Raw genomic sequence first — 20,290 nt, forward strand, 5'->3', positions numbered from 1 at the left:
GCTCGCTTATAGGAATCTCTTACATTTGGTGCTTGCTGCTGGTGGTGGTGGAACCGCACTCGGATTCTTTCATCCCCCCCCCACCCCCTTGCTGTCCTCTCCTCCCTCCCTTTCTCCTTCCCTCTCTCCCTCCCTCCCTCCCCCGTTATTCCGCCGGGGGAGCCGGATTTGTGGCTGCGGTGGGGCGGGGGGGGACGAGAGCGAGAGGGAGAGCCGGCGAGAGACATGGATGGCCCGGCGCGATGCAACGGGCTTCGGAAGAAGCGGCGATCGCGGTCCCAGCGCGACCGGGAGCGGCGAGCCAAAGGCGGGCGGCGCGGCTCTGCCGCCGGCGGGGCCGCCGGCCCCGGGGCCGCCGCGGCGCTCTCCTCCTCGGGCTCGGAGAAGGAAGACAATGGGCCCCCGCCGCCGTCCCGGCCGCGGCCCCCCCGGAGGAAGCGGCGGGAGTCCTCCTCGGCCGAAGAGGACATTATCGACGGTTTCGCGATGTCCAGCTTCGTCACTTTCGAGGCGCTGGAGGTAGGAGCGGCGGCGCTTTGTGTGCGCCTCATTGTGTGGGGGGCAGCGGCGGGGGGAGCCCCCGCAACGCCGACCCGGACACTCACCCCCTCACCCCCCCCTCCCGTCCCTTACCTCCTCCTCCTCCTCCCGGGCCGGCGCCGCCGGGGGTGCCCGCGGGGGCGGTCCCGCCGCCCCTTCCCTTTCCCCGGGGGGGAGCCCCGCTCCCCTCCCTTCTCCCTTCCTGCCGCCGACACCTGCAGCGCGGCGCGCCGCTCCCGGCGGGCGGCGGGGGGCTCCGGCGCGGCGGCGGGGACCGGGGCGAACCCCCCCCCCCGCCTCCCCGTTACCTCGGGCCAGGGGAGCGGGGAGTTGTGCGCGCTCCCCCCGCGGGGCTCCCGGCGGCGCTTCCCCTCCCCTCCCCTGGATCAAACTTTTCTCGCGCCCGCGGTGTCCCGGCGGGGCCGCCCACTCGTGTCCGCGGGGCGGCGTGGGCAGCCGCGGGGGGGGGGGGGGGGGGCTATATATATATATGTATGTGCGTGTGTGTTCTCTCGGTATCGCTCGTGGTGCTGCTGATGGGTGGGGGGGTGCTCGCCCTGTCGCGGCCGCGCTCCCTGCGTGTCACGAGTGGGCCCCCACGGAGGGCACTAGTCGTGTCCTCCCGTTCCCCCTCCTCGGAAAACGCTGAATGAAGGGGTGCGGGTAAGCCGACGTCGGGGCGGAGGGAGGGAGGGGCCGCCCGGGAAGCCCTCCCCCCGCCCCAGCCTCGGCCCACTCGTGCACCCACCACCCACCCACCCACGACCGTGGAACCACTGTCAGCCCGGCCAGGGTCGTGGTGAGGATGTGACCGTGCAAGGGAAGCTCCAGCCCGTTTGTTTGAAGGGCTTTGTTGTTTATAACTTCTGCTCTGGAGAAGTTTGCCGTGGTGAAAAAGCTGATTTATTTGGGTTTACGTGCGCTGGAGTCACAACTGGAACGATTAGGAACTGTCAAAATAAATGCGGAGATGAAGCTGATTGTTTAACAGAAAGAGCTGTGTAGCTCTTAAGCTGGTTAAATATTTAGCCAGGAATACTAAGTGGCATTTTCAGGTTTGGGTTTTCTTTTTTTTTTTTTGAGGTTTTGTCTCTTTTTTTTTTTTTTTTTGATTCGAAGCCAAATTTTGTTCTTGGTTACACCTGTATCCGTCTAGACTAACACCTCTGAGAGAACTACTTCTGGTGTAATTGAAGGGAGGATTTGTTCACTCCAATGAACCTCCACATGGTTGGTGTTAGCCTCGTGTAAGTAATAACGAGCCAATGCTGAGGTAATGACGAGACTCGATTTGACCACCATTTCTCACCTGGTGAGCCTCTCCACAAGTGCCCTGCTCAAACTGGAGAGAGGAGGAGCAGCGGGAATACGTGTTTGTTGGCAAAAGGGAGATTTGCATGCTTCTCTGTCGGACAAAATTCCCTTCTTCCTCAAACAAAGCCCCAGTTCGTGTTGTTTTATGGGAATATGGACTTGAGAATTTGGCCGTAGTCCTTTTTGAAGGTGATGTGAAGAGCAAGTTTTATGGTCAGAAGTTGGTAGGGTGTTTTAGAAAATGTCTTTATTCTGTTTCACTTCTTATTTGTTTATTTTCTACTTGAAATGAAAATAATTGCTGTGCTTTTTTATCTTTTCGAAGCTGAGAATGGCTACTACTTGCATCCTGTTGTAATCCTGTGTCACTAAAAAGGAGCGCAGAAACATTACCCGGTTCTGCCACCTAATATCACATTCAGATAAAACAATAGCTCGCACACTGAGACTTGACATACTTTTAATGTTCATGTGATAGGTGGCACGTTTTGACCTAACGATTTCACGCTGCGTTGAGAAATAATGTCACAAAATCGTTGTTAGGTGCTTTTTCCTGCAGCTCCGTATGTGCGTTGAGAAAGTTGTTTCTGAGGATCAGAGGGAGATGAAGGTGTCTAAGGCACAAGCCCAGCGTGGCAGGAATGACTGTGTATGTTGTGTGTAGCAGCCTGAAGTTTTTATTGTGATTTTAGTGTTGATGAGGAGGTTGTGAGCGGCTGGTGAACTGAGATGTCTCAGCCTTGGTGAGATGTTTAGGTGTTAATGTGCTAGAGTTGAGACAAGAAGCCTTGGGTGCCATGGTGAGGTGCCCTGGTATTTATACATCTCATGCTTTGGGTCTGCCCCCGGCTCATTGGAGGCCGTGGAGGTTTCTCCCCAGGTTCCAGAAGACGTGCCCAGCGTGCGACACGACTGCCCCAGCCCAGGCTTTGTGCTTGAACTTCAGCCTTTTCTCAGGCTTAGCACAGCTCAAAGTATGCATAGACTGAGAGTGTTTTGTCTGCTTGATGTGAAAACTAGTGAGAACCAAAGTGCAGAACATATTAATCACTGGAAGATCTAAACTTGTGGTCCAGAAGAGAGGAAGTGGGCAGCAGGTGGTGGCTCACGCAGGAGGGGACAGCCACCGTGGAGGTACGAGGCTGAGCGCTCTGCTTATGAGGACAGCTTTGCAGCAGTAGGTGTGTGAGTTGGGTGGACGTGAGGTCTCACCCAGGATCTTCTTACGAGTGCTCTATATAAAGTTGCAAACAAGAACAAGAATTTCCGTGTAGCTTCGTTTTACCTGTCCTTTACTAAATATGTTTTATTGGAATGACTGAAAAAGCCGAAATTGTGCAAAACATCGGGTTGTATGAAGCTCATGGATAGCAAGGGGACACAGGTTCTGCACAAGAAGAGCATGCATCCCACTGCCACTGTAGCTTCGGTAGAAGTGGTCCATGTCTGTTACAGTTATGTTGATAAAGTTTCCATCCCTTAAAGCAAAACTTTCTTTTTAACCAGCTCCCACTCTCAGAGCTGCTTTTCTGTCCAGGTGTCAGTAGCCTTCTCATGCTTCTTGAGTGTAAACTGTTTGGTGTAGGAATAGAGGCCATCTGCTTCTAGTAATATGTCTCTGGGTTTATGACAGCCTGTACCTTGATCTCTCCAACGTTTGCGTGGGGAAGAGCGAGTTGAATGAAGACAGTGGTTTCTCATTGTTGATTTACTTTTCTTTTTTCCTTGGAGTGACAGTTGAGCAAATCCAGTGTCGTTGCAGATGTGGCCAGACTGATCCTCGCCTGGCCTTGCCAGACTCTGGTGTAGTGATGTGTAGTGTAGACCTGTCCCCTACACTGGGGAGAGTTTTGGAGCTTTCACCTTCAGAAACCAGTGCTTGATCTGTAGTTAAGCAGCTGAGATGTGGTCCTACAATTTGATCTGGTTTACCAGACGCTCCCATGAGTAGCCTCACTGGGACTAACAGCAACAAGCTCTGTGGTTTACTCCAGAGCAGTTACTCACACACCACTTCCCCAACCTCCCAAAGTCTTCCAGCCTGTTAAAAGGGAAAGGTACAGACACTCAGTGCCTGTGTTAGTGTGATCGGAGTCATGAGCCGACCGCTTTCCCCAGCTTGGTGTAGCCCGTGCCACACTGCTGCGGTGTTTGCTACCAACAATAATAACATGAGGTTCTCCAAACCTGGGCATTTTAGACGCCAGTTTGACAGGAAAAGGGTGTTTCTCAAGATGTGCTAAATCAATCCATTGGAGTGACTTTCTCCATGATTTGCTCTGGCAGTGCTGATGAGGAGGTTTCCGCAGAGATCTCTGTCGAGGTGAGATTTTGTTGAGTTGTCTCTCTCCTACCCCCTGGTGCGCAGGACTCCGGGCAGGAGACCGACGTGACATGGCTGTTGACGTGCCATGATGAAGATGGTTTACTGTGATGAGAAATGAAATCTGACCTGAATGTTAAGATAGCTTAAAGCCTGGGAAGTGCTTTATGTTTCCTGAGTCAGCTCTGACCATCCCTATGGAGCAAGCAGTGGGTTTCAGGTTTTCTGAACACTGAGTAGGGTAATGAGTTTTATTCTGTGGATGTTTGTTTAGCTTCAACTCAGGCGGTTCATCTGACAAGCCTGAAATGGAACACAGGTATTTATAAAGCACAGACAGAAGTGGTGGTGGTGGGGGGACTTGCATTTAAATGGGAATTCTTGTTTCATAAAACGGGCACAGTTTCTCAGGGTGCATTTGCTGAGCTCATTTCTGTTCAGCACGCAGGCATTAGTCTGTTTTGAGACCATGCTAAATTATCGTCAGGTAAAGCCCAATATAATTAATTACAAATGAGAAATGCTGACAAATATTTGTCAAGGAGCTGTTTAATGAGCTTCAAATTCTGTGTCAGATGATTCCATCCGCCTAGTGTAAATAATTTTTAAGCAATTGTTCCACTGCGTTTGTGTGATTTAGGCAGATGTTAGCTACGGCAGTTTTGCATGTTGGACAGATAATATGAGACTAGAAGGAGTAAAGCTTAACAGCTGATGTGGGCTTTAAAACAGAGACAGTACTGTTGCCCGAATGAAATGTGGAAGTTACAGAAAGGTTTTGAAGATACTATGGTCTCAGTTGTGTGTCTGTGTGCACTGACAGTGTAGCTCTGTGTGCATCTGAATGCAGGAATTTGCTTTAATAACTGTTGTGTGATACCCATCGCTAGGCACGGCCCACTGAAAATAGAAATAGCTTGGCTGCGTGACAGCAGGAGCTTTGAGCTGGACACCGGAATGACCGGCTTGCAGCGTGGTTTCCCTCTGCAAATCATTCTCTTCTCACCAGCCTTTTAGCTGGCCTGATTAGCCTGTTTACTTAAATTCTCTGCGATTTCGGGCAAGTTTGTTCTGCCTTGTCTCTATCCTTTCATATTTCAAAAAGAATTTGATCTTCATGCCTTACTGCAGCAGCATCATAACATCAGCTGTTTGTTTAGTGCTGTCAGCAAATCTTGGTAGCCCTCCTTGTGTTTATTGACTGCTTAGATGCTGAGGCGTTTGTCCTGGTCTCTGTTTGCACATGCGAGTCTGCAGATTTAGGCCAGCAGAGAAAAGAAAGGAGTAAGTAAATGAAGATATCTGCGGCTGGTGAGTGGCATTAGGTTTTGTGTGACACTGGGATATCATACGAAGGGACACGCTTATTATTTTCACTGTGTATTTAGAGGAAACAGTAAATTGACCTGAGATCAAATTTTGAGATAACCTTGACAGAGCAACTGAATCTCTTGATGAAAACCCTCAGCGACCAGAACTGAACAAAAAATAGCAACCCAAACTGAAAGTGGGACTGAACACCCAGCAGGATACATATTCTACTAAAGGAACCTCTTGGGTAGTTTTTGAAACCTATGTTGTTATAATTTGGGCACCTGAATACTTTTTAAATACTTTAAAATTACTTTAAAAAGCCTGATACTTTTCTGGGAGGTTGGATATCCCCAGCTCCCACTGACTTCTTGTAGCTGTTGAAAAGCTGAAACTGTTTCTTTGGGCAGATAATGACCGAGAATTGTAGTCGTTGAATAAATATTCTTTTAAACTCCTGAAGGATAACAATGTCATGAAGATGGGTTTTTTACCGTTCCCATCAGTGGTAGTAGGAGGCACAATGGCCTTGAGTTGAAGAAGGAAGAGTTTGAACTATAAGGACAAGTTCTTTAGATAAACGTGATTCAAGTAGTCTCCACTGGCCCCGCTCTTTAAGATTAACATTAATGGGAATTATGCCACATATCAATAGGACAAAAGACACCCTTATCCTTCTTTATCTTGGCATCTTTTTTTTTTTTTTTTTTCTGCTATTTGGATGAGAAAGTAAGCCCTTTCTCATTAAATATCTGGGGCCTCTGCTGGGAGGAGGGAGCGTAAAGAAACAAATTTATAAAATAAGGGTAAAGGATCAGGAACTTGGAAGGAAAATGATCGCTAGAGAAAGGCAAAAAAAAAAAAAAAGTCAGCAGAAAGACATCAACGGGCTGAGTAATTGAAAGATTGAGTTACAGCACTGAGATCAATAGAGAAATATCAGGGACTGGATGGGAACACTGAGAACTAGAGGGGGGGATGTCGTTACCGAAAGTGAAAGTTTCAGGTAAAATCCATCACTGCGTAGGTAAATGCTCCGTGGTGAGAGCCCTGCCATTGGTACCGAGGGCGGGTGCTCAGCAAAATCTGTCCCCACTTAAAAAGTCATTAAACCTGGTAACTCTTCAGCTGAGAGGAAGGCAGAGTGATTCTTCACTGAATGAGATGGCCCCCTGTTTCCTCCCTGTCTCTGCTACTATTTTAATTTTATTTTTTTTGAGGACTGTTTCTATCAGTTTGACTGGAAGACCCTACCACATTACACCGGGGGTCTGACCTGCAGCCTCGTAATTATCTGCAGCTAAATTAGAAGTTTAATCTTTGTTCTGAGCAACAATAAGTTGAGTCAGATAGGTTTTAAAAATAGCCCAAGCTCAAGTTTAGTGAAGTCTCAAATGCAATTAATAAAAGGGTAATGGAGTTAGGAAGTTGCGGGTTGAAATGTGGAAATGTTTAACTCTCAGTTTTCCTTTACTTGAACTGCAGTGCTTTGCTGAGGCAACGTCGCCTTGGTTCTGCGACGGGAAATTGCTTCCAACGTTTCCCTGTGTTCTTGTACATCATCCTTATGATTTATCAGTTCAGTATCTGTGTTCTCGTTGGGATTTGGCTCGGTGTGCGCCGCAAATTACCAGCTGTATGCATTTTTCCTATAGTCAGTTTGTTGTCATTTTGACTCGATGCCAAGCCGTGGTGAAGACCACTTCAGAACATCATAGTCCTCTAAACTCCTTTGTTGTAAAATGGATATGAAAACCCACTCTGTAAGTAACGAGAAGCGGCTAATGCAGGTAGGGATTTGTTTTGCTGTGACAGCAGAACGTGCAGTGGCAATTTGTCAGATCCCCAGCTCAGCTCTGCTGTACTATTTCCCTTTAAATAGTGTTACCTTATTGTCTTGAGATTTTTCTCCTTGTACCTCAACAACACTGCTGCTGAAGTTCACACACTCAGGTGGTGGAGAGAGGAGGTTTTAACCAAAAGGGTAAATCTTTAGTCTGGTATATGTTATAGGATGGAGTTTTGGTTCTGTCCTCCTCTCTGCAGGAGGAGTGGAATAAGAGTCAACAAAAGAAGTGGATTATTCCTTGGCACTGCTCGTATTTTTCTGTTTGTGAGTTTTTGCCTATCAGGTTTAATTTGATCACGTTGCATGACGTACGCTTCATGTGGATTTACTTGATGTTTGGTGCGCACCTTGGTCCTACTGGTTTTAAAATCTCCCGAGACAAAGACATGGGAGATGTGCAGAGGTGTACTGATATCTGATGCGCCCAAGTTCCTGACTGTCTGAACTTTAGGTTGTGTAATGCTGGCTGACGCACATATTACTGATATGATTAATATCCTGAGTCCAAATGGGAAAAGTTAATCCACAGCCACTCAGGAGATCAGTTTGGTGTTCTCTATAATCTGTCTCACATGTGTTCGACAGCTTCCCAAAGTGGAAGTTGCTTCTCCTCTAGAATCAGTACTTTTATAAATTGCGTCTTTTCATATTTTTATTTGGTAGCAAAGATGACTTACTGGTTTGGGAAGAAAACCACTGCCAACCCATCTTCCCTGTCCACAAGCCTGGGCTTGTCTTTTGTTGGATGAGCTCATGAAAACAAGGAAATATCTTCAGCCTTTGAGGTGTGTCCTGTACTGGGCATCATTTGAAAGAAACCATCTAGGCAGATTTGTGGATGCTGCAGGATGGCAATGCACACATTGGTCAGAGAGGTGGATAGAGGTTGGCACCAGGAGGTTCTAGGTTAAATTAGCTTTTAGGTGGCTGAAGTTCTGGAGAGGTGCTTCTCGTGTTGCAGAGTAATTGTAACGGAGTTGTATCAGACTTAAAAACATGTTTTACCCTCTCGTGCAATGAAAATGTGGTCAGCTCCAGACCCAAATTCCTGAAAGTTTGTGAGAAGCCTTGCTCTGTAATGGGCTGACTATGAGAGGGACAGCTTTTACCCCCTCACCTGTCTGTGAAATCTGCAAGCCACTGTCACCTTTTTCCCTGCATGTGGGTACAGGTTAGCACATCCCAGGTGACCCACCCCTGGGGCTCTGGGTGACCCAGCTTGCAGGTTGTTCCGGAGGGTCCTACAGCTGCTCACTCACCCTCCTGCTTTAATAAAGGTGTTTTCATTTCTTTGCCCATGAAGTGGAACCAATGAGACAAAAGTGGCTGCCACTGACTTCTCCTGGACCATGTGCAGGTGGCTCTCAGGCATGGGGGCGCGGTGCCCCTGGGTGCCAAACGTGAGCGGTGTAACTTCTCCCTCCTGGCAAGTTTTGACAGCCCGTGTTTTGCTGTTTGCACACTGTTTCCTATTGCTGAGACTTAGATGAGTTACAAACATGGTGATGATTGCTCAAGGCATTGATTTTTATTTATTTTCGCTCTGAAAGTCCTAAGTGACCTGAGACTGCTTCAGTTTTCTTACGCGAATTCTGGGAATGGAGGAGAGGCAGTCAAAGGATCTGGCTCATTGCTATGAAATGGGAATGCCCAACTGGGGGGATGTGGGCTCTGTTGTTCACCTGGCTCCTGACTGCTTTTGTCACCTTCATATTGGTTTCTGCATATCCAGTGTATCTGGAGGGTGCCATGAGTGTCCTTTGGGGGTCTTCCAGAAACTGGAATCATCCCCAGCTTCCAGAAGACTCAGGGGAAGGAGCTGGGAGGTGCTGCTCTTGCAAGAGCTGGGTAACACATGTTCTCCTGCTTGCTCCAGAGCTGGCCGGATGTGTTGGGTGGCCGAGCATGATGTGACATCCATTGAGTGGGCACTGATAGAGGGCTGGAGGCAGCGAAAGTAGTTTTGACCTCCCGAGGAGTCTGTGTGGCATGAAGGCAAACACAGAATTGCTGCTGTGGGGGACAATTCATGTTGTAACTCTGTTAGTGTTGTGGGTTTTAATGCACATCAAGGGCACTTTGACCTTTGAATGGAATCTTTTGGTGTGAAATTGTCTTTTCTCTTCTCTTTTTTCTTCCCTTGAAGAAAATTCAAAATAAATACTGAAAATCAAAACCGTCTGTTTTGAGGGGACCAAATTGCCTCTCTATTTTATGTGATTTGGATATTATTGAACGATCAGAAGTCCTAGTAATTTTTACTGGCTGGCTATTGTGCTTGTAGGCAGTGACTCTTCCAGCGTTAGTCATTTAAACTATGGAAAAAATAATAAAAATGCAATTAATGTGGCTCAACAGCTGAGTCTACTGGACTTTAAAAAAAAAAAAGAAAAAAATATAAATTTTAATGAGTTCTGGGATCAGAAAGATACATCTGGTGGATGGATTTGCCAGGTTTTCAACCTCAGAATGTGTGTTGAAAAACTCAGTGAGTTATGTAGCTACAAAAGTGGATCTTTGCATGTTTATAAGACCTCAGTGCAATCTCCTTATATTTGCCTAATGACAAACAGACATTCTCACAGAGGCACAGTGCAGAAGGACACACGTGCTGAAACAGCTCTGTAAGCTGATAGTATTTGTATCAGAATGCTGCTACTACAGAAGGAATTTTAGAGGATCCATTAAATACATTAAAAAAATATATATCTTGGTGTTGGATGAAAGAAAAGAGAAGGAAGGGAAAGGGGAGGGGAGAGAAGGAGAGAGGAGAGGGAGCCCTGAAACTCTAAATATACGTGATGGGTGGGCTAAGATATTGTGCCTGCACTGCTGAACCAGAAAATTTATAACAACTGTTTGTCATATGTGTGTATTTATAGCCGTTCACATAATGAAGAAGTTTCATGAGGTTGTAATAACATATCAAGATGGATGTAATTAAAACAGAAGCAAATTGACACCTCTAGATTAAAGACAAACTCTAAACTAATACACCTGTACGCTGTCACTTATGTATTAGTTGTCTGGGGCAGTCTGCCAGATATGCAAATAAAAAGACATTGGCAAATTTCCTTGGGTGTGTGGTTATGAAAAACCCAACTATTTAATCTTTTTACCTAGCCCTGTTCAGGTTTGTAGCAACGGTAGAATTTATTAATCTGGTGTCACTGTTGCTTTGTGATGGGAATGGTCTAAATGATGTAGAGGGGTGGGGAAAGGAGCAGGAAGAAATACAGAGCAGGTGGCTGCTGGAGGATAATATTCTTTATAGCGGGACCCTTCCCTCAGAAAAGAACTGTCAACGGGACCATTTCAGATCTGTCCTAACTCTCGAAACTCTGAAGACTCTTTAGAGTCCTTGACATTGACTTTCTGTAGCATTTTACAAGGGTATGTAGTGATGGGACCAGGGGTGATGGCTTTAAACTGAAAGAGGGGAGATTTCAATGAGATCTAAGGAAGAAATTTTTTACACTGAGGGTGGTGAGGCACTGGCACAGGTTGCCCAGAGAAGTTGTGGCTGCCCCATCCCTGGAAGTGTTCAAGGCCAGGTTGGATGAGGCTTTGAGCAACCTGATTTAGGGGAACGTGTCCCTGCCCATGGCAGGGGGCTTGGAACTGGATGATCTTGAAGGTCCCTGCCAACCCAAACCATTCTATGATTTGTTTGAGCTCAGTTAAATGCTTTTGAAAACTGCATTTTGAAAACCGCTGTGACAACAGATTTTGGCTCTGTCATGCTGCAGGTGACGGGGTTCCCAGTAAGGAAACTCCTCCTAATATTTATAAATTTCAGATATAATGGCACAATTCAAATCTGATGTAAATCATTACCGAGTCTGTGAAATGGCTATAAAGTATCTTAGCAATTTTATGTAATAGTATTTTTCAACTTGTTTCAATTTGCAGAAGCCTAAAATTTTTCCGGTGGAGTTGTGGATACTTGTGTAGTGAATTTCAGCCTGCAGTCCATGGGTTGGCTCTCTGAATTAACACTCTTGGGGTTGTTAGAAATAGTCTGCAAACTACTGATATAAAATAGGCTATTGGTAAGGAGCAGGAAGGGAATGATTTGCCTGATTAGTTCCAGGCCGGTGAATGGAAGTGCCAGCCTTGCTTTTGAGTACCTTGCACCCCAGATAACCTGCGTTCCTTTAAAAGCCGCAGCAATGGAAATAGGTCCTCACGTGGCTTGTGTATAACTCCTGTGGCTGGTGATTAGGGCTTTCTGTTAAACAGCTGATGCTGGTACCCCCAGCTCCTCCTCTCAGAGTATGAAAAATCTTACCTTTTGTGGATTTGGTGGCATTTCCTGCAGGAGCGGCTGTCTCGGAGAGACCCGCATCCCTCTCCTGCTTCCAGTAACCACCTCGGATGGTTGTAGACGCTTGGGTTAGTAACATTGTTTTATAAATAGATTGATATGACAGCAGCTCTGGAGAGCTTAATGAAGCCCAAAATTCTTGAATTCAATTTGGAATTCAGGCTTGAAGTTCCTTGCCCCAGTCAGGGAGGAACCAGGAGGAAATGCAGCCATCTGCCTTGCGAGTCACGATCCCGCTCCTGCCGGCGGGAGCCGTGCTGCGGAGAGGTGGCTGCAAAACGCACCTGTTTTCAGGGAGCTCTCTGCATCAAAGCTCCAACAGGCATGTTTTGTTATACGTTTGCTGACTTAAAAAGGCTCCTTTTTTAGTACATCTGGACATTAAGGATCAATCATGTGAGGTACGTGGCTTCAAAGTGATTTCAAATGGTAGGATTTCTGTCTTCAATACTTCAACAACTTTTTTTCCACCTTTAATCTTTCATGAGCGGAAGCTTCAAAAGATAATTAGTAAAACATGCTTTTATCTGCATTTATCTCAAAACATGATTAATTTTTTAACTGCAATTACAGCAATCATTTCAAGTTTCCTCTATATTAATGAGTAAAGGATTTTTGTTTTGTTTTTTTTTTTTTTTAAGAGAGAGAGCCTAAACATGGCTATATTGGCCGAGTTGAAAAGTACATTTATGAGTGTGCTTTGTGTTTTCATTGCTAGGGATTGAATTTCCGGTTCCAGGAAGTAATATTTCACATGGATTAAAGTCTTTGAAATGCTCTTGCCTGACTTCACTGGATCATTTTGAGGAGCTGACAATGATAAGAACTGGATCATGCGCTTTGCAAGACCTGGCTACCAAACACCCAGCTGCGTGTTCCCCTTCTGTCGGTGCTTTTTTGCTCCGCGTGTGTGACTGGCAGAGTACCCTCTGCATATTGCTCTTTGCATTGAAATATAAGATATACGATGTAGCTCATTGGTTGTTAATGAATTGGCAATGAACTTGTAAATTTTCCCCGTTACCATTTCTGTCTTTGTTATAGGCAGCTTAAGGCATTTGTTATTACTGTTTCACTTCAGGGAGAAAGATGTTCACGTCTGTTCTTTTCTTTATTGCTGGTACTAATGCACGTAGGACTGTCCAACTGGCGTCCTGCTGCCTGGATCCCACTTGCAGGGTCGAATGTGTGGCCTTTCAGGATCTGGAGCACCTCCTGTCTGGTTATTGATACTCCATGGCTCACCCCAGTGTCCCTAGAAAATGGTGCCACTGGCACAGTGGTATCCTGAAACATATCTATCCCAGAGCCTCCAAAAGCAATGGACCACTGCAAGGAATTGCCGAAAAGAAATAGAATTAAAAACACTTTTCACTAGAGTGTTTAGTGTAATTTTGCCCTGTGAAGGCTGCTTGTCAGCCCTGCCTCCAGCTCCTCCATGAGCAGGAGGGAGAAATTTTGGGCTGGAGGAGCAGTTTTGCTGCTCCATGCTCAAAGGGACTGGGCAGAGAGCAGCCCTGAGGCTGCTGGGAGAGATGCTGGGGTGATGGCACGGCCTCAGTTACCGCAGCGGAGCCTGAGCAGCAAGGTAAATGGAGCAGGCATTTGAAACTGCGGCTATAAGAAGTGCAAGGACCTAGTTTTTCTTTTTTTTTTTTTTCTTTATCAGTTGCCTTCAGTTAGGCCTGAGTCCTGGATGACAGAGATGGTTTGATGAAGCCTGCACAGCCTTGGTTCATGTCTGATTTTAGCTTCTAAATTGGGATTCTGGTTACCCTGCCCTGCAGTCTCTGGGGAGGTGGACGGGATGACGACTGCAATAGTGGATTGGGCAGCTGCATAGGAAAGCATGCGAGTGGATAATCAGATTTCTGATAAACCAGGTCCCTAAGTCCCTTGAATGGGTAGCTTTGCTGTGAATAGCCTTGCAAGGTCTGCTGTGGCTGCTCTCTTTGTTTGGTACTCTGAAAAAAATTGCTCTGGTGTCCTTGTTGGCATATTTTTACATCTGTTATCTATATTTTGGATTTGTTCTGGCTGCGGTCTTATTTTGTTTTGCAAAACCTACCTGGGATTGGGACGGAGATATATGTTTGCTAAGGCAGATTTGGAAATTGCACTGTTGAAATACAGCCCATATGGGCCATTGTAAAATGGTTACTGCAGCATATAATTGCCTTCGCAATGATGTGCTTTGTCATTTTACTTCCATCTTCAAAGAGGCTCTCCTGTAGTCTGCTGACAGCAATGGTGGTATTAGAAAACATATGGATTTGTAAAGGCATTAAACTGTCTTTAGTTCAAGGATTAGATTACGATATGAGAGTATAGGTCACCACATTTTCGGGTGGATAGGCTGCACTTGACTGTGTTGGTTTATGTTGTAGGTTAGGGAAGGGTTTGTTTATTTATTGAAGATATCTGGCGTAATATCCTTTTGACATAGGGAAGGAGGCATCTCTTACGCTGCCGTACACGGTATAAGCTGCACCTCTGTCCCAGGGCCATGGTCCCACCTCGCTTTGCTTCGCTTGAGGGCTTGGCCAGGGCTTGCTGGCCACGCTGACGAGACTTTCAAGAAGTGTTTGAGGGAAGGGCCGATTACAACATGGAAAAATACACAGAATGTAAGAACCACAAAATGGGCTTTGAAATGTTAAGGTTTCTTAGTTCTATGTGCAAGGCTGCTACTGTGAATATTTTAGGTGTTTGTTTTATGTTCACATACAAAGGATGTGTTTACACATCCTCGCATTTCAGCGTGTAGGGCAATCGATTCAGCTCTTAACTTTTCTCTACGCCTACAGTTTTGAGTGTGGATTTTCTGGGGCACATTTGAGGTCTGTAGTGTCTCTCAGCAAAGGTCAGTGCCGTGTTTGCATCGTGGGATGCACATGTCATAGGATGCAGCGGCACAGCCTCTCTCCACACTGGAGTGATGCTCGTGCTCTTTACACCATCCAAAGGGGAAAGCTGGAGAGTGAGAGGGATGATATACATAAAGAAGATCCTTCTTTTTCAGTTTTGTTGTTATTTTTCTCTTTCTTTTTGCATCTTGCTCAGCTCAGCGCTATGCCCAGCTGGGACATTGAGGAAGGCTGGGAGGTCTTGCTGGCTCATGACCACCTTCACCTTCTGCCACATGTGCTTGCTGTTGTGTTTGAGTTTGCACAGGCCTATCCCTAAACAACTCCGCTGATATCTCTTGTCCTTCAAACACGCTCTTTCATTAAGATGCTGAGCCGGTCCTTGGGAGATGTGGGTTTGTTTCTGCGTAAGCACGCTTGTCTTTCGTAACCTTGAAGCAGACGCTTCCCTCCCAGTTCAGCATGGCCGTGTGAGCACCTGCTTTGTGGTTGTGCTGAATAAGGACGGATTCGGGCTCGAATCCATGTGTATGCTCATGGGAGGTGCTGCGTCCGGGCTTGTAGATTTGGGTTTCTTGGCTGAGAAAAGCAGACCTATGGGGACAGTGCTGATGTGTGAGCTAGTATTTGGTGTGAAGTCAAATATATGCTTAAGTGTCACCTTGAGCTAGTGTTAGTTTTGTTGGAGCTCAGTTTTCCTGTCTGCAAAATGGGTTTGATAAAACTTTCCCTCTTTAGAGATTGCCTGGCTACTAGTTGTCATCTGCAGGATGCTCAAATAGTAAGTGATTAACATGGAAAACCTACATAATTTAACTGTAGGATATCAAAATGCCAATGCTTATACACATTTAGCAGGGACCTGGCTAGAACACATATTTAAATAACTGAAGGCAGTTGTATTGTTGTCAACTACCTTTTAAAATAAAGCTATAATTTTGCCTTAAAATTGTTGACAGCCATCACTTCGTTAAAGAAATCTGACATGAAGGGTAACCTAGAGGAATTCTGATTAGTGCTTGATCTTTCTTTATACTGTTGTGATTATTAATGATGTAGAAGTTAGTGTTGCTTAGTTATGGCTTGTTTCAGTTTTAAATCACTTACAACATTATCTGTCCCAGCTGTGGTGGATATCAAGGCTAGCTTATCATAATATATTTCCTTAAATCCATTGCAGAATAGGGAAGAAACTCTTATTCTACTTATGAGAAATGCTCAAGGATGTATTACAAACCCCGGCAGCTGTGATGGTGATAAACAAATTAGATCTGTCATTAACACCAGGGTCTGCAGGGGTAATATGTTGTGAAACTGGTATATCTGTTACTAACTGGCCTATAAAAAAATAAGTAAATGCAGGGTGTTTTTAATCTTTGTGTAACGAATTTAAGAGCAAAGCTGCTTTGCGATAATGTTTGTGTAAGATGAATGCGAAGTTCATGTCTGTGGTGTGCTTTTGCAGCAAACAGTGCAGAAATGAAAAGGATAGAAACTCAATCCAGTGAGAAGCTCCCATTAATATCTCCAGGTTTTGCAGCAGGCCCTTGTCAGGGCTTTATTTAAGGACAGTATTTATGCAGACGTTTAAATCAGTCCCTCTTTAAGACAGCGCTTGAGTATGTTCTTAAAAATCATAGCAGAGTGCACTTAAAATGAGTATATGCTTAAGTGCAGTCAGGAGCAGGATGTTACTCGGTGTATACATAAATACATCCTTAATGCGAGGCTTCGTGACAGTGACTTTTTAAGGATTAGTTTATTTTGAAGGAAGGCTTGGGAGAATTGCTTGGGTTTGTGTTTTTTTTTTTTTTCTTTTGGTGTCTTCAGGCAGTGTAGTCTGGTGGTGAGGCAGCTCCTGCATCGCTCCAGCCCCTGGAGCCGCAGGGCCCAGGTGTGGTCCGAACTCTGCATCCTTATGCAGCTCGGCATCCGCCTACGGGATGCAGGACACGGAGTGTGCTGGGGCACACACCTCCTGGGCCCGCTCGAAAAGTCGCAGCAGGCAGCTCAGTCGGGTGATCACAAGTAACAGCAGGATGGAACTGGAGGGCTGGGCAGCCCAGCTATGCTGCAGGCTGGAAAGCTTTCGTATGTGAGCTTTCAATGGGTTAAGAGCAGCCCTGAGGAGGAGGACTTGGGGGTGCTGGTGGATGAGAAGCTCAACGTGAGCCGGCAATGCATGTTGACAGCCCAGAAAGCCAACTGTGTCCTGGGCTGCATCAAAAGCAGCGTGAGCAGCAGGTCGAGGGAGGGGATTCTGCCTCTCTGCCCTGCTCTTGAGATCCCCCTGCAGTGCTGCGTTCAGCTCTGGGGTCACCAACATCAGAAGGACATGGAGCTGCTGGAGTGGGTCCAGAGGAGGCCACAAAGATGATCCAAGGGCTGGAGCACCTCTGCTATGGAGACAGGCTGAGAGAGCTGGGGCTGTTCAGCCTGGAGAAGAGAAGGCTCCGGGGTGATCTTATTGCAGCCTTCCAGTAGTTAAAGGGGCTACAGGAAAGCTGGAGAGGGACTTTTGACAAGGGTGTGTAGTGACAGGACAAGGGGCAATGGCTTTAAACTGAAAGAGGGGAGATTTCGATGAGATCTAAGGAAGAGATTCTTCTCTCTGAGGGTGGTGAGGCATTGGACCAGGTTGCCCAGAGAAGCTGTGGCTGCCTAATCCCTGGAAGTGTTCAGGGCCAGGTTGGATGAGGCTTTGGGCAACCTGGTGTAGTGGAAGGTGTCCCTGCCTATGGCAGGGGGGTTGGAACTAGATTATCTTGAAGGTCCCTTCCAAACCAAACCATTCTGTGATCTCATGATTTAATGTCCCTTGCCTAATGCCTGAACACAAGCGTGCGTCTGCGCAGTGAGGCTGTCGGATGAGTTTGGGTTCAAGCACAGATTCAGGTCTGGGTGTAACATACACAGTCAATGCGATCTCTGACAAGCTGAAACCTCTACTGTATGGGATTGGATTTTGTTTCTTCTGAAGAGAAATGAACTTTGCAGCTTTGCTTGCAGTAAGTCCTGTTAATGATGAGTCATCAAGATTTCCCAGGCAGGTAGCGTTATTTTGGGTAATTACTTTGGGAAGCTACTGGGGGATTCTTCCTCCTCCCGCCGGTGCAGACACCTTCCCATCCAGCCACATATTGTTGCTTTCTCCAAAACCAGCTAAACAGGTGGCAGGATTCAAATCACCACTCTCTTGAATGGAGTTCGCTCTCCACAATAGCTCACCAGAGGCCTGTTTTGTTACAGAACATTGATTAAATAAATATTCCTATGCATACAAAAGAGAAGAAATCTGTTACAGCACTCTGCAGTTATTTTTCCATTAATGGCAAGGAGCTCTCTCTAATTTTCCTGCCCCTTTCAATCTGTTTCCCTGTCTCCCTCCCTTCCCATCACTACTAATGCCTTCAAGTGCATGAGTAACATACAAACCACTTACATTCCCTCCTGTTCAGATCCGCAAACTCCTTAGCTCCAACTCAATGTGCTTTAGGAAATCCTGCTACCCGATGCAGGGCATAATTGACTGCTTCATGCATGTGTTTTTGATTAACTTGATATTTCATGTTCAATATCAGCGTTCCTTGTGCTAACTGACTTGCATTTCATTAATTTATATAGCAACAGTTAAAAATACAATGTTGCAGTAGCAGCATCTTGTGTGATATTGACAATTGAGGCAGCATATTTGACTGCTGAAGAAGGTTGTCTTTCTTGTGTTCCTCTGTGACCCCATATCTTTTAAAACCTTCGAGGCAAAAGTTTCTGCTCTGTGGTCTGTGCTGATGGCGGTGCGTATTTGTTTTGGAAGAAAAGCTCTTCTTGCTCAAAGATCTAGCAGCCAAAGGCAGCTCCACTGCAAGCAGCAGATCTGATTTGGTATAAAATGGTGGCAACTGGAAATAACTGTATGATAAAGGATTCCTTCAGGGGAAAAAACAGCTTTACTAGTTTTAAGTTCAGCAGATGTTTGTCTTGAGAAAGAACTTTTGGTTGAACAAATGTCTGGCTGCAATAAATGTAGAGTATGAGGAAATGCCGTGGCAGTACTTTGGCTCTATGCTGGTGTGACTGAGATCAAAATCCACCCCAAAGAAAGTAACTTGAAGTTAGCCTTTTTTTTTTTTTTCTTTCTCCAGGCAGTAATATCTCTACTTTGGAAAACACAGAAGTCAGCATTTCTATATCATCATTTTTCTTAAACAAATTTAGAACTGTTAAATCACAGAGCTGTTACTCTAGAGGAGTAAATTGTGTAATCTATTTTTTAATGTTTAGAGACCATAAATGAAGCTGCCTTCTGTTATGTGAGTTTGTCTTAAAATACTTATCACTGTTTGCTAGATTTAGGATCAGGGTTGGAGAAGTACCTGTTTGGATAGAGCTGATCATCTGGGCGCTCTTGCAAGGACTGCCCTCACCCTCTCCAAAGCTACGATTGCCGTGGTTGCAGTGAAGCCGTGCCAGCAGCTCTGCTCTGCTCTCCCGCTGCTTCGTGTTGCTGCGGGTAAGAAAGGGCTGGTTGTGGAGGGCTGCAGCAGAAGCCAGGTGTCTGTCTGCTCTCGCTTATGGTGGGCACGTAGTTGGAAGTGACACTAACCTGAGTTTAATTCTAGTTTTACAATGCAACAACGCGCCAGCTGTTCCCTGTGTTCTTCCGTGATACTGCAGTGTAATTATTTTTTTTGTTGTCTTTCAAGAAGTAATTTTATGTTGGTGTGCTTTCCCGCTAACCCTTTGGCACAGAAAATGCATAGCTGGTTCGTTTTTCCCATAATGTGAAGAAGCAAGGGAGAAAATCTCAAATCCCAGGGCCGAGTGGCCATATTAGAGACAGCTGAGGAGCGATGTGCAGAGACGAAAGGCCCTGTCTCAGTCTGAAAGCCACTGGGACGTGTCTAGTGATTAATGGTATCGTTGCTTTTTAGCTTCATCAAAAGGTTTCCCTGTAAGAGTTTCTAAGGAATGCTGATAGTCACGGGAACCTATCAAAGGGTACAGAAAATATCAAATGAGCAAGCAGGAATGGGAGTTAATTACTGAACAGTGATTACTCTGATATAACCAATTATTGGATCATTAAATGTTTATTACCTTTTTTATGCTCCTTTCCCCCGTAAGTGCAGTTTTGTCCTCGTAGTATTAAGAAAAGGGTGGATCTAATGCATAAAAAGCCTTTTCAAAACCTGGAAGGTATTAAAAGAGCATCTCATCCTGACACCTGACACGCTGGCCTGCTCGCTCCGCTTTCCCTTGCTCCGCGGATTTGGGGTCAGGTGCTGTGAACCATATTTAAAGGCCAGATTATCTCGGTTGTAGGAAGGGGCCGGAGCAGAGCGCAGCAGCAGAACCGGGGGAGAGGAGAGGCTCCGCGAGACGTGGCGGCAGGTTCACCGCTCCTTGGCCAGCGACGCGGGGTTGGCTTCATGCCTTCCACTCCTGCTGGAAGCGGCCAGTGGCTTTTGCGTCCGTCACCCAGAGGCTCTTCCAGGGATTCCCTGGTTCCCTCAGGATGGAGTGGCGTGGCCTTCGTTTTCCTCAGGCTCAGAGCATCTCTTCCTCCCCTGTTCCCTAAACCTCCCTGAAGAAAGAAGAGTTTCCATTGCAAGGCAGGAGTGATGCCATTTGAAAGCGAGATGTAAACCCTGCGCAGGTCTTCTGCTGGACATCTGCAAAGTGAAAAATACTATCTTTTCAAGCTGACTGCAGTTATTTTGGATGACATTTGAGGGTTTAAAATGTTAAAGCAATTTTTT

General features: G+C 46.1%; 1 protein-coding gene across 4 annotated transcripts in view; it reads left to right on the forward strand.

Moving 5' to 3' along the window:
* The first annotated feature begins 225 nt into the window (after positions 1-225).
* AUTS2 (activator of transcription and developmental regulator AUTS2) overlaps positions 226-20,290 on the forward strand; it is a 794,956-nt gene continuing 774,891 nt past the window's right edge. For all 4 annotated transcript variants that reach the window (XM_086624619.1, XM_086624620.1, XM_086624621.1 and 1 more), the window contains exon 1: positions 226-519. In XM_086624619.1, coding sequence (XP_086480745.1) covers positions 226-519 — 294 coding nt within the window. The remainder of the gene's footprint in view (positions 520-20,290) is intronic.

Source organism: Tauraco erythrolophus, chromosome 21 (assembly GCF_009769465.1).
Source record: "Tauraco erythrolophus isolate bTauEry1 chromosome 21, bTauEry1.pri, whole genome shotgun sequence".
Lineage (NCBI taxonomy): Eukaryota > Metazoa > Chordata > Aves > Musophagiformes > Musophagidae > Tauraco > Tauraco erythrolophus.